Raw genomic sequence first — 14,905 nt, 5'->3', positions numbered from 1 at the left:
TGTGTGTGTATACAATAAATAAAATAAATAAGTAAAATATGTGGTAAAAGTGATAAATACATGGAGAAGATAAAATAAGGAAGGAGACAGACTTTATTCTCTTCCCTAAGTCTCATATATTGGGGGTTTTGTGCCAGTTCCATGTACATTGTGCAATTCAGTATCCATTGTAGAAATCCTAGGATCCCAGGAAAGCCTGTTCTGGGAAAGTTTTCCCTTTACACGTAGAGATTTTGTTAAATTTGGGTCGGGTCCTCTTCTTGACTCTACCCTTCCTACTATTGCAGAAGAACCATGTTGGCTTCTTCAGTCAATTCAGATTCATTGTACTGGGTGGCACAGATACTCAGTGGGCCTTAGAGTTCTCTCCCAATGGACACGTCTTTATTCTCATAAGATTATGCCTGTGATTATGTCTGGTGATCTTGCTAAACAAAAACATTTTCATCCATATGTCTGAGTGGCAATGTCTCCTTAAATCTGAGCAGGCCCTCGGTGTTCCAGCAGCCTGTCATCTTCCTGGGAGCGGATGTCACGCACCCCCCAGCAGGGGATGGGAAGAAGCCTTCCATTGCTGCTGTCGTTGGCAGTATGGACGGCCACCCCAGCCGGTACTGTGCCACCGTTCGGGTGCAGACGTCCCGCCAGGAGATCTCCCAGGAGCTCCTCTATAGTCAGGAGGTAATCCAGGACCTTACTAACATGGTTCGAGAGCTGCTGATCCAGTTCTACAAATCCACACGCTTCAAACCCACTCGGATCATCTATTACCGTGGAGGGGTATCCGAGGGACAGATGAAACAGGTACTCTCTTAATCCCATAGTTGCCTTCTGGGGCTTCTAGGTATCTGATGGAGTTTCCTCCCATCTGCCACTCGGAGTAAATCAGATCTGAGAGATGCCTGAGAGATAGGCAAGTTCTCTATTAAACATCATTCTATTTCTAACTCCTAGGTAGCTTGGCCAGAACTAATAGCAATTCGAAAGGCATGTATTAGTTTGGAAGAAGATTACCGGCCAGGAATAACCTATATTGTGGTGCAGAAAAGACATCACACACGACTCTTCTGTGCAGATAAAACAGAGAGGGTAAGAACACATAGGATAAGCTTTATTATCTGATGCAAGTGAATATGTTTTTGGTTTTTAAAAAATATTTATTTATTTATTTTGGCTGTGCCGGGTCTTAGTTGCGGCATGCAGGATCTTCATTGCAGCGTGCGGACTCTTAGTTGCACATGCATGCAGGATCTAGTTACCCGTCTAGGGATTGAACCCAGCCCCCCTGCATTGGGAGCGCAGAGTCTTACTGACTGGACCACCAGGGGAGTCCTGTGAATGTGTTTTTGAGTAGGCATACATATAGTTTTTTTTTTTAAAGCAGAAGTGCCTAATAATAATTTAATAAGCATACTAACTCCAATTGAGCTTAGATGAGCAATTTTGAATGATACAGGTTTCAAGACTGAATATTTCTCTTATGTGACAGCAATACTGGGTTCTAGAGTTTTTAGAGGGAGAAGTTAAAAAATGCCATGTACACTATGGTGATACAGGAAACCTCCAAAGGGAAGGTTTACTACTTGGACTTTATTGCCATTTGCTATTTTTTGCTACCGGCGCCTAAGGCATGGTTCTAGAGTATAAAGAAGAATTTCTCTTCCAAATGATTTTACATCAGTGCAGGGGATTCTTCGGGTACACACTTTGAATGCCTGTGATGTCACATTTACTAACCATGGGCAGGTTAACTTCTCTAAGCCGTAATGTTCTAACTGTAAAGTGTGATAAGAACAATACCTATCTCACAGAGTTGTTGTTAAGGATTAACTTAGTAAATGAATGTTAATTTTGGGTACAATTTCCAGCATTTGATAAAAGGCATTTTGTGTAACCTATTTATAATCTGATATTAATGTGTAAACTAGGTAAATTTTAGGTACACAGTGTTGGATGACTTTACTTCTATGATCTTTTCTATGACATTACTTCAACTTTTTCAGGCGCTCCCTGATCCACTCTCAGAGAGACCAGTTCTTTCTGTTTCCTGATCTTGTTGTCTTGTGGGTCACTCCCACTGTTTTCTAGTACACGCTTAGTTTGTTTTATTTTTTTAAGGATTAGATTTTTCTTTTTAATTAATTAATTAATTAATTTTTGGCTGCGTTGGGTCTTTGTTGCTGCACGCGGGTTTTCTCTAGTTGCGGCGAGCGGGGGCTACTCTTCGTTGCAGTGCGCGGGCTTCTCATTGCAGTGGCTTCTCTTGTTGCGGAACACGAGGTCTAGGCGCACGGGCTTCAGTAGTTGTGGCACGTGGGCTCAGTAGTTGTGGTGCGCAGGCTTAGTTGCTCCGCGGCATGTGGGATCTTCCTGGACTAGGGCTCAAACCTGTGTCCCCTGCATTGGCAGGCGGATTCTTAACCACTGTGCCACCAGGGAAGTCCCACATGCTTAGTTTTTGTCTCTAATCCAAGGCTGAGCTGTTTCTTCTTGTTTTCTGAATCATTAGAGAACTAAGGTTTTACCTTTGGGCCACAGGTCCACCAATCAGCTCAGATTCAAAATACTGTCTTCCAAATTGCCAAACTCTGACTCGGTAATACTTCTTAAATTCTGCTAATTCAAATTCTCTGAGCTCTTGACCGAGCTCTGGACACAAAACATCCTGCCATCCCCTCCTTAACTGCAGAGTCACACTCCATCCCTCTGTTGACTTGCTATTCATGTAACTTTAGGACCTGGACTATCTTTCTAAACCCCCAAGCTATCTCATAGCTTTGTTCTTGACCATCCAGTGTCACTCCTGACCTTTGAAGATTGACAGTCCCAATCCTTCATCTACTTTGCACCCCTGACACCAGCATCTTCAGTTCTCTAAACATGCCTCTTGCCAGTCTCCAACTCTGAAGTAGTGTACTTGCTCATTTCTTTTGCTTCTAGTCTTAGGCTGATTGAGGTTTCTGAGGAAAAAAAGTCATTTATTTAATAATGAACCATAATACAAGTTCTTGACAGCAAATCTCAGCCAGGCCTTTGATGCTGCAATTTCTTTTCACTTACCGTATTCCCCAGAACATCTGTTCTAAACCTTTATACTCTTCTCAAGTCCCCAACCCCATCCATGACGCATTCATTGCCAACAATTTACATTGCCAACAGTAGAATAACCTTCTATTTCCTCCAGAAAACAAAATTGAGAAGGCATGAATTTTCTCGGCTTCCTCCCCTTTACTTTCAAATTTAGCTAAATCTGTGTTTTCTTATTTTCTTCCTTGAATCTCAGAGGCTAATCTCTCCACCTATGCTTTCTTTCCCTCCACCTGTGCTTTCGTTTTTAATGCTTTCTGCCTTCTCTAGAGCCTCACTTCATTAATTATCCATTTTTTTTCAAAATTTCAGTTTTCCCCATTCCATTGCCTCCCTCTCCTCACCTTTTAAAGTTTCTCAGCTCTTCCTCAGTCTCCCTCAAAACTTCTCTTCTCCCTCAACCTACCTGCCATTTTTTCTTTCCTCCCTTTCATGACCAAACTTATAGGAAAAAAAGACTTGATTTTCTTTTTGTATCTTCTCACATAATACTTCAGTTCTCTGTTGCCTGACTTTTATTTCAGTGACTCCACTGAGATCGTTCTCTCAATGACTTGCTCATTTTGAATCCATCGATATCTTGTCAAATTCCCACACTGACCTCTTTGAAGCACTTATGGATGTTTGCCTTCTTTGGCCTTAGCAATATGATTTTCCAGGTTCACTACGCACCTCTGTAATTAGGCTTTCTTTGACTCCTCTTCTTCCTCTGTCCATTAAAACACTGATGCTTCCTGGCATTTCATATTTCTCTCTTCTCTTCTCAATTTCAACTCCCTTAGTCTCGCCTACTTTTCCGGATTCACTTATTTGCTTATAGATTCCTAAATCTGTATTTCCAGCCCCAGATTTTCTTTTCTTTTTTTTTTTTTTTTTAGATTTAAATTATTTATTTATTTATTTATTTTTGGCTGTGTTGGGTCTTCGTTTCTGTGCGAGAGGTTTCTCCAGTTGCGGCAAGCAGGGGCCACTCTTCATCGCGGTGCGTGGGCCTCTCACTATTGTGGCCTCTCTTGTTGCGGAGCACAGACTCCAGACGCGCAGGCTCAGTAGTTGTGGCGCACGGGCCTAGTTGCTCCGCGGCATGTGGGATCTTCCCAGACCAGGGCTTGAACCCGTGTCCCCTGCATTGGCAGGCAGATTCTTAACCACTGTGCCACCAGGGAAGCCCCAGCCCCAGATTTTCTATGCAGCTCCTGATCTGCCCTTCTAACTGTCTACCAGTTTACTTAGATGCTCTGTAGGCATTGTATCAGTCAAGATAGGCTAGGCTGTGCTGTGGTAACAAAAGACTCCAAAGTCTTAGTGGCTTACTAAGATTTATTTCTTGTTCACATTACACATTCATTGTGGCACTGCTGCAACTGGGACCTCGCTGTCCTCCCTTTGGAACCTAGGCTGACAGAGAAGCATCTGTCTGGAACTTCACCAGTCATTGTAGTAGAGGGGAAAAAAGATACATGATAAGCCATATGCTGGCTGTTAAAGCTTCTGCCCAGAAGTAGTACATTTCAGGCCACATTTTATTAGCCAAAGGAAGTTACATGGCCACTTCTGAGTTAATTGGGTAAGGATGTATAATCCTCCCCCAGGGAGGGGCATGGGAATATTTGGCACCAATGATACAATCTACCACAGGCATTTCAAGCAAAGCACATCTAAACCTTCTCCTTATTGTTTTATCCGCATCTAAAAACTATTCCTCCCCCAATTTTCCTATTCTTCTATTGCTTGGCATCACTGTATATTAGTCAGCCAAGTGAGAAACTTCAGAGTTGTCTTTAAATTCTTCTCCTCTATTCCTGTCCCCCCTTCCCATGTCCAGTGGGTCAAACTGTTCTCTGTGTTCTGCCCTGAAATCTCTTGTCTCAACTCTTCCTCTTGTGTGTTCCATCTGCCCTAGGCAGAACTCTTCAGTATTGCAGGAGACTTCTAGCAGTCTCCCTGTCTCCATTCCTCCTTCACAAATGCATCCTCCGCCTACTGTCAGGGCTAGGTTTTTAAAATACAGATCTTATCCTGCCACTCCATTGCTCAAAAATCTTCATGTTCCCCCTATTGCCTACCAGATGCTTTCTTATGGTGCTCAGTGTTTTCCCACGGTAGCCAAAACACATTTTAGTTTGATCTTTCACCATGCCCCCATACACCTTTCATTAACAATGTGACTATTTCCATTTCCCATATACATTGTGTATTTTTATCCCTGGAATGACCACATCCATCCCACCTTTTTTTTCCCCATTATTTTTATAATAAGATATAATATAGACACAGTCAAATTCACTATTTTTAGCGTACTGTTCTGCATGTTTTGACAAATGCATACAGTTGTGTAACTACCACCTTAATATATAGAATGATTCTGTCACACACAAAAACACACAAAAGCTCTCTTATGCCCTTTTGTAGTCAACCCTTTCCCTTACCTACAGCCCCTGACAACCACTGACGTATATTCTGTCCCTATAGTTTTGTTTTTCCCAGTATGTCATATGAAAAGAAGTCATAGCCTTTGGTCTGGCTTCTTTTACTTAGCATAATGCATTTGAGATTCATCCACGTTATTGTGTGTATCAGTAGTTTGTTCCTTTTTTATTGCTGAGTAGTATTTTGTGGTATAGATGAACCACAGTTTGTTTATCCATTCCTGACTGTAAGGGGTATTAGAATGTTTCCATTTTCATTCTATCCCCTCTATCCAACCTGTACTTATCCTATAAGGCATGGCTCAACCATTTCCTCCCACCAGCTTTTCTTCCGTAAGGCCCTTATTACATTGCATTGCAGTTCATTGCCTGTGACTTTCATGAAGAGCAGGAGGGCAGGTTCTTTAGTTCTCTCTGTGACTCTGTCTCTCATCCCCAACATCTGTTGCAGAGCCTTGCACATGGTGCTCAAGCAATAATTATTGAAATGAACATGCCTGGACCCCCTTTTCCCTAGGGCAGCACCTCTTTAGGTTCTCATCTGTAGATTCCAAGAGATTTTTAAAAAGGGATTCTATGGTCAAATAAGTTTGGGAAATGCTGTATACTTCATCTCCCTCTTAAAGATTATACATTACTAGATAAAGGTTCTGAGAAGTCATACAATAGAAAAGCCTTTCAACTGTGGTTTAACCCAGTATCACTCAAATTTATTTGACCATAAAACACCTAAACACATCCTGCAGAACTAATATTTCTAAAGCATACACTTTGGGAAACAATACTAGAATGATTGTAGCTCAGTTACATTTCCTCTTGTCCAGCTAGGTACCCAAGGTCACATATGAATTTCATGGAATGAGACTTTTCTATACTCATGTATGTTATTATTATATGCATTGGTGCATGATCTTCAGCTGAAGTTAACAATAGTTAGAATGGAGCCAAATAAGTTCCCATCAAATTTGTGCCAATATGCTAAATGTACTACCTCGTGTGGAACCCTTGTGTACAGCAGAAGTGGATGAAAACTGACCAAATAGCAAGATTTAATTCCTTTCCTTGAAGTTCTCCTCTCTGCTTTTCTAGAAGTTTGATTTTAGAATTTGGCTATAGAAGAACTTTAGAATTTTAAAAGTATCAGAGATCATCACCTAATTTTATGGATGATTAGATTGAGGCTCAAAGATACTATGCTTTGTTCAAGGTATGTAGTTGCAAGGCTGGGCTTAGAACTGAAACTATGGTTTTCCCAATTCTCATTTCAATGCACTCTTCCTGATAATGCATGTGCCAGTGAATTCTTTTATTGATCCTGTGAAAGTATTAATTTTGTTGAACCTGGTGAACCAGTTCAAAGATTCCTTCATCTTAACTTTTACTGAAAGTTGTCGGTTGTTTTTTTTTTACTCCAAATAAGGAATAAAACTGATTTTTTTTTCCCTCAGGAAGCTTATCCATCTTAAATGTCTTTTTTTCCCCCTCTGTGAACACACCAAAGTGTCATCTGTAAAATAGATGACAATAATGCAGCCCAAAGCCACAGGTAAAATAATTCTTTGTCTGGATTCCCTTAGAGAAACCGTGGAATATATTTGAGAAAATATCTAAGGTTGAAATAGTTGGGCTAAGGGAAAGTTACAGAAAATTCAACATCTTGAATTAAACTGATTTTCAAGAGTTCATTTAAGAGCAGTATACTAACTTGTTACTAATGGCTTGAGCTCAATTTAGCACTTTGATGACTAATTATACTTTTTTTTTTTTTTTTTAGGTGGGGAAAAGTGGCAATGTACCAGCAGGCACTACCGTGGATAGCACCATCACGCATCCATCTGAGTTTGACTTTTACCTCTGTAGTCATGCAGGAATTCAGGTAATTTGGAAGCTAGTCCACGTCTTTGATTTGATAAGGAGGTGTTTGCAAATTCAGCAACTAGCTTGAGTAGACTTGTCATTAAACACTGTACATAACTTTGTTAATGCTTGTATCCTAGAACTGTTATCTTTTGGTCTAGGTATCTGCTTGTAGGTGTGCTAGGCAGGAATATTTCTGAATTTAAGTAGGTTTCAATTCTCTCAGGTAGTCAACCCATGTCAGAGACATTAATCATAAAACTCTTTCTCCAGGGAACCAGCCGTCCTTCACATTACCAGGTCTTGTGGGATGACAACTGCTTCACTGCAGATGAGCTCCAGTTACTAACTTACCAGCTATGTCATACCTATGTGCGGTGCACACGCTCAGTCTCTATTCCAGCCCCTGCCTATTATGCCCGCCTTGTAGCATTCAGGGCAAGGTATCATCTGGTGGATAAAGATCATGACAGGCAAGTTTCTCAGGCAAATAAAATCTTTCTGTCTGTGTTAGCAGCATATTAAAAAAAATGAGCTACTGTAGAAAACTTGTAGGAAGAGTTAAACTTCCTTTTAAGGTTTACATTTCAAGGAGCAAATAAAATTGCATGTGCCTTTAAAAGCTGATAATGTGACTTTTGGTCCAAAAATTGCCCAGGCTTGTTCATACTTGTATGATGTGTCTAAAGTCTGCCCCAAAAAGCAGTCTCATTTGAAACTGCCTGTGGATTTCCCATAGAGCCAAATGCATTTCAGTTCTGCTCAGGTCCTAAGCAGCCTCAAAAGGTGTCCAGCCCAGTGCCCTGGCTCCAGTCAGAGCAGTCACAGGCCTGTGGATTCCACTTCATGCAAGGGGGAAGTCCTGACCAGTTCGCTTTACTTTCAGTACAGTTTTGGAGAATGCATCAGAGGGAACCTGGGTTTGTGTCGGGAACAGGTGGGGTACCAGACCATTCTCACCCCCAAATAAGGATCTCAGGAGAATCAGACATATTGACCTGTTATTGAGCTACTATTAAATAACTAAACAAGCTTTCTGCGTTAAAGTTTTTTTTCCAAATGACCATCTGTGAAGTGTAGCCGTTTCTGGGCTCTTCCCCAAGTCCGAATTCAGCTGCTAAATAGTAGACATTCCACTGCAAGTCTATTTCTGTACGGGTTGAAAGGACGCTATTATGGAAAATGCCCAGCTGTGGCTTTGTACCTTCCATTCTTTAATATACATATTCATTCAACACATTTACTAGGTATTGCCTGTGTGCCCAACACTGTACTAGGTACTAAAAACTGTAAGTTGAGGATGACATGTTTCCTGGGATTTTATGCTTCAGTATGGGATACAATACAGGCGAACATAAAACCGACAATTAGCCCATAGCAGTATAGATGAAAGTGCAATTGGACACCAGAGGAAAGTCTGTTAGAGATTTCATAGCTGGATGGGTAGGATTTGGCTCTACAAAGAAGAGAAAAGAATTTTCCAGGCAGAGGGAATAATGGACACAAAGAAGAGAAGACAAGTGACATGTTTGAACAATAGCAAGTTTTCTTTGGTTGGAGCATTTGAAAGGGGAATAGCAGGCATGAAGCTGGAAGAATATGTTTGTTAGAGCAAGATTACCTTTGTTTAACATAAGAGGCTAATCCTGGGATAAAATAGATATTACTCAACAGTTAATTGGATGTGAGTGACAGAGAAGAGGATGAAGTAAAAAATGACTAAGATTTTGAGCCTAGATAATAAGGGTAATAATAATTTAAGTAGAGAAGTCAGAAGAGGGGTGGTGATTTCCCATTTACTAAGCCCTTTATCACATGGTGCCCTTAAAAGGTATGTTCAGAAGTTGTTACTGTTATCCTAAAAGATCAAGTTCAGAGGAGTTGTTACTTGTCCAGGGTCGTATAGCTAGTGAGGGGAAGACAAGAAAGGCTGGTGGCATAGTAACATTTGCTGAGTATCTGTTATGTTCCAGCACTGTGCTAAGCACATTCATTCATTCATTCATTCATCCATTCAACAAATGGTTATTGAGGCAATGCTATGTGGCAGGCACTAGGGATTTAGTGGTGAGTAAGACAGACAAAGTTGCTGCTTTCTCGGAGATCACATCCCAGTAGGGAAATAAATAATTATCCAAATAATAATCCTTCAAATAAAATAAAAGTAGAGTATACTTTTAATATACTGTGAAAGTATATTCCAGGTGGCTCTGACCTGAACTTCAGAATCAGGGAAGATTTATTTGGGGGAAATGACATTTGACTGAAGCCTAAAGGACAAGTAGGCATTAACCAGACATAACAGACAATGGAAGTCCTTGTGTAGGCACTGTTGAAGATTTGGGTCTTTGCAGACATTATTCTAATTAATTGCAACAGCCCATTAAATAAGTTGCATTGCATTTTCAGTTGAGCAAACTGATGTTTAGAGAGACGTTACAAATTATTTAAGGAGCCACACCTTGAGCCCAAGATCTTGAGTCTAGTACTATTCATGCTATTTGAAACATGTGGAGTTTGAAGTGATCTTTTGTTACTCTTGGTTTTTTTGCTTTCTTTTCTTTACAGTGCGGAAGGCAGTCATGTGTCAGGACAGAGCAACGGCCGAGATCCTCAGGCCTTGGCTAAAGCTGTGCAGATCCACCATGATACCCAGCACACGATGTATTTTGCCTGAGAGTCTCAGAAAGAGAACTCGACCAGTTTGGCACCCCATGCAGGCTCAAAATGTTTCAAACGCCTACTGCCTCTAGAGAGAGCCAAGTTGACTTCAGGTGGTCTTCTACCAGCAACTCAGAATAGTTGCACTGAATCTATACTTCGCAGCACTGTCTGATGCATCAACAAAATTGAGCCATTTTTTTAAAGTAATAGATACTCATTGATTATCTTTTCTGATGCACTGGACTGAATTTTTACCTCATCATGCAAAGGCTAATCAGCCTGAACTTTCTAAAGGACTTTATGAGAAAGGTTTCTATGGACTATTTTGCTAGCTGTGGTGTTCACCGCATCCCTCTAGTCTTACAAGAGAAGCTTATTCCTTTTTTCTGTATTCGTCGAGTGGGGTATATACATAAATGGGAGAGAAAAACCAAACAATCTACTTCAGTTCAGTGTAACTATTTAATTGTGTGGGTCCATAGGCTTTTTAATGGAGATTTCTGACTTCACCACTGTAAATGCCTTTAACGAGCATTAATTTTTGAAAGTTTTACAGAGTTTTATTAGTTTTACTACTTTATCTATTGATCTCTACAGACTTGTGCTGGTGCAAGTACAGGCTGCCAGGCAATTGCACTATATTTGGCTGCAGATTCAGACAGGCAGTTCTCTTATTTGGTTGACTTTTGTGAATGTGTAACACATGTAATGCATGTCGCGGTGACAGATAACACTGCCATGGTAAAAGTACTCATGTTTCCCCCTCTTTGAAAAAAATTAGCTTTTAGTATTTTTCAGAGTTTTCAAAAGTGCCCATTTTATGCTGCTGTGTGGTTTGTTAGATCTAAATGATTTTTAAACTTTTTTCATGGCAAGTTAACTTTGGCAATAAACATTTTTTAAAGTCCCTCGTCTTCCTCCCCCTGACAGTGTAGTTTTATAGATGAGATTTCGGTATGATTTTTATCAGCTGTTTCTTATAGCTCATAATCTGGCAATTTCTGAAACTGGTCAGAAAAGACATATATTTCCATGCCTTTTTAAAGAATTCTTTTTATCTGTTTTATAGTCACAGTTGGTGTCCTGTCACTTTGTTTTAAAATAAGCTAGAACCAGGATGCTTCCTTATTGAATAGGCTTTGCCAGTCCTTAAGGTACCTTGAGTGATGCTGCAACTTGCAAAAATGTACCAGCATTTAAAACTTTATTCCCTGGGAATCAAGGTTACTCACACAGTTACTTGTAGTGCAAATTTTTTGCTTCTCTTTCAACCTGAAATGTACTTGGTGGGGTTTCCTTCCTTTTATTAAACTAAAACTGCACAGAAAAGGTTGATTTTTCTTAATAGATTCTGGATTCCGTTCACAGAGAGACAGGATTCCTTTCTTGTCCAAACAAAGGGAGTTGATCTAAAGCAAGCATCAGTTAAAATGTGGGGGAAAAGGTATTTTGTATTTAGTGTAGATAATACTTTGTGAATGGACAACAGTTACATAGAGTCTTGATAGTTCCAGCCAGTGTTTCCCAGCCCAAATTTTACTGACTTGGAATTCTCTGTCCTGGAACCTCAGGAGTGAGAGCTGAAAGGAGGGATAAAAGGCCCCGAGCCACTCCATATGGCTGAGGAAGGTGCTGGGGGAAGAGATAGATGCAGTGTGGTAAAACGGTTTTGCCACCTCTGTCTGGAAACTGCTGGTGGGGGAAACACTGGATCTAACGGTGAAGGATGTTGCTTGAACTCATTAGCTGGTCCAAATCTCTTAAACTAGCCTTCTCAAAATTCCAGCAATATAAAGCACTGTTTTTCTTCAGTCTTTTAAACAAGCTTGTAAATACATTGAAGTTTACATTTCCATGTGCTGTTGATCAGCGGCGCCACCAGTATTTGCTGAGACTGGTCTCTGAGAGTTTTATAATGTATATGGAGTCCTAAAGCTCATTAAGATACAAGTGCAGACGTCCTTGTTCTCTTCATAGAGTGGGATGAAAGCAAGCTCTGTAATTGAGGCACAAGATAGGCAGGAGTGAAGGAGATGGCGGATGTTAATTTCTTAAGATTTTCCTTTTTTGCAAATACCTCACTTGGACACTACAAATCAGGACACGTTGGTGAGGGGCTGGCTGCTGCTTTTTATTCACACTTGTTCAGGGAGAGCGCAGAAAATACCCTTCAGCTTGGCCACCCTGGACGCAAGAGGAGGAAAAACGGAAGTTTTCTCTAGGAAAAGGATGACTTGCTGGAGTCCAGGATGTGAAGAACTCTTGGTGGCTGGCTGGCTGGCCAGTGGGCACCCCATCTGCACTTGAGTGCCTCGGACTTGCTTGTTAATAATGCACAGAAGAAGCGTCACTTCTAACCATCTCCTGGCATGTATGGAGCAGGGAGCAAGGCGGAGTGCCAGGAAGCCCTGACGTGCTTGCAGATGGGCTATACACTCGACCTTGAACTGTAGTTTGTAAGACCTCAGTCAGTCCTAGTACACTGGGGCAAATCAGTGTAGTGGTGGAGGAAAAGCCGGGAGGCCTATTTTTATAGGAAAACAGTACCTTTGAGGGTGTAATGCTGCCGTTTTGGACAAAAGGAAAGAAATATAGAAGAATTAGGATTGTTGGAAAAAACTTGCTGAGCGGTGAATCTTTAAGAGGTAATTACTGCAGAATACGAGTTGCAGCAATACTTACTGCAGGCAGGTCTGAATGCATAGTTTTAATTTGGCTTGACAATTTGAACACGTTAACCCCTTGGGACTGACTGAATCATTATGCATGTGTCAATCAATGGGAGGTGTGCATTCTCTAGAAGTAGGTGTAGGCGGTTTGGTTTTTTTTAATGCAGCCTGTTTAGGCACTGTCATGTGGTGTGAAAGATTTAAATGTAGCAATGCTAAAGAGTTAACAATTTTGGGATAAGGCACGGGGACATTAAAAGAGTGGTGAAGATCCAAATGTTGAACCAATTATGTTTTGTTGTTGTTGTTAGCTGTAGAGTGAACTAGCTGCCCAGCAGTCTGGGCAGACAGAACATATTCATTCTTACTGTAAATTCTATTTGCTGCTTCCAAAGGAGATGATTTACAAGCAGACATATTCTATATGGTCTGTATTTTAGGATCTGGTGCCCAGCCTATATCAGAGCTTACCTACCTGGCTCAGCTACCTACCCTTCCTGTGGGAAAAGGTAATCCACTGTTTAACCAGGCTCACCCTCTCTGCCCCGCCCTAGCAACCCTTTGTGGATGTGCTGTAAGATTTTCTTGCTCAATAGCAAGGTGGTAGCTCTGCTTTCATTTTAAGAAAGTGGAGGCTGAGGGCATTGTATCAATACTGCTTCAACTCCAAGGATTTTTCCTTGTAAAATTAAAGGGAAGATCTTGTTATCGATTAACCATTTTCTTACCCCTTGCTATTGACATATTCATGCTCTTTCTATGTCTAGTAGCTGAAAAATGTTTGCATTTGTTCATTTGACTAATGGTGTCATTTTTGTTTCTATATTGTTAGGCCTGTAATGTTCTAAAATGTATTTTATTAAATTTGGACTGGATGTATGTCTCTAGCAATACGAGGTACTTTCTAAACTATTAAGGGAGGGGTGGTATCCCCAAGTTGAGATAAGATGATGGTTGTTTAAATTTTGCAATTTTTTTTTGGTCTGCAGGGATATTTTGTGTTCATGTGTCCATAAAAGAATAAATTGGCATTCTTGTGCCAAACATTGTTTTTCTTGTCAATTGTCTAATAAATATAGCGTATACTGTAATAGCAATACACATGGTTACTTTTTTTTTTTTTTGGCCACACCGCGCAGCTTGTGGGATCTTTGTTTCTCAACCAGGAATTGAACCCACACCTTCGGCAGGGAAAGCACAGAGTCCTAACCACTGGACCGCCGGGGAATTCCCCATGCTTACTTTTTAAAAACAGTTTCCTCAGTATAAGAAATTTGAGAAAGAAGAACAATGAGAAAACTTTGTGTTTTTAACTCCTGGGTCTCCCTATTTTTAGAAATTGTTATTTGGGAAATTTAGAAGAGCTTCTTGCAACATTTCACATGTGAAAACTTAAAGCTTCAGCAGAGTTCTGGGTATAGCTCTTAATAGGGAGATCTATTTCAGTGATGTTCTGAGAAAAATCTGTAGTCTTCAGAGGACAGCATAGCCACGTACTTTATAAGACTGACTTCTTCAGAGGAAGAGCTGCCCAAATTCACCCATCCTGGGGCTATCCAATCTCAAGTTTTTTCATTCTTACCAGCAAAGCCCTTTTGTTAAATCATGGCAAGGATAATGCAGAGATTTGCATAACGTGGCCCTTATACTCAGGGAATTTATAGTTTACCAGAGGAGCAAGTCCTACATACAGCCAACTTTACTATAGGTAATTGTTTTTTCCATCAGTACAGTATCCCCCTCTCCATATTTGTCTATTACCAAACAATTATCATGAACCCAATATATGCCAAGCTCTGCCTAGGTGCTGGGAATACAGAAGAGTAAAAACTTAATTCTCCAAAGAATTCATTCTAATACGGCATAAGGTGGGGAGGAGGAGGGAGCAAGATTAACATCTGAGTGCCTAATATATGCAGTCATTTTATACTGACATCTTTAATCGCAGCCACAGTCCTTTGAGGTTGATGGTGGTATCCCCATTTTAAAGATGAGGAGTCAAAGTTAGAATTGAAGCCAGGCCTATCTAACTTCATTATACCTGCTACTGAGCGTGAAATTATAGGAACTTAAAAAGGGAAACAACAACTTTTGTCATGGGGAGTCAGGAAAGACTACAGAGTCATGAATTTGGGGATAGATCATGAAGCATGAGTCAGACTTTGCCAGGTGGATAAGTGGGGAACAAGGGGATTCTAG

The 14,905-nt window shown here is 40.6% G+C and overlaps 1 protein-coding gene across 5 annotated transcripts in view; it reads left to right on the top strand.

Annotated features, from left to right (window-relative positions):
- LOC309639014 (protein argonaute-4) overlaps positions 1-13,803 on the top strand; it is a 38,160-nt gene extending 24,357 nt beyond the window's left edge. For 3 of the 5 annotated variants that reach the window (XM_082415695.1, XM_082415698.1, XM_082415696.1), the window contains 5 exons: positions 489-804; positions 955-1,089; positions 7,291-7,392; positions 7,647-7,846; positions 9,942-13,803. In XM_082415695.1, coding sequence (XP_082271821.1) covers positions 489-804; positions 955-1,089; positions 7,291-7,392; positions 7,647-7,846; positions 9,942-10,050 — 862 coding nt within the window. In that variant the 3' untranslated portion in view covers positions 10,051-13,803. Of the gene's footprint in view, positions 1-488; positions 805-954; positions 1,090-6,964; positions 7,063-7,290; positions 7,393-7,646; positions 7,847-9,941 lie in introns of those variants that run through there. The other 2 variants (XR_014251413.1, XM_082415697.1) reach the window with 2 other exon arrangements.
- The last annotated feature ends 1,102 nt before the right edge of the window (positions 13,804-14,905 follow it).

This window comes from Balaenoptera physalus, assembly GCF_965194825.1.
Source record: "Balaenoptera physalus genome assembly, chromosome: 1".
NCBI lineage: Eukaryota > Metazoa > Chordata > Mammalia > Artiodactyla > Balaenopteridae > Balaenoptera > Balaenoptera physalus.
The sequence above is the reverse complement of the archived record's forward strand: the minus strand, read 5'-3'. Positions and strand labels throughout refer to the sequence as shown.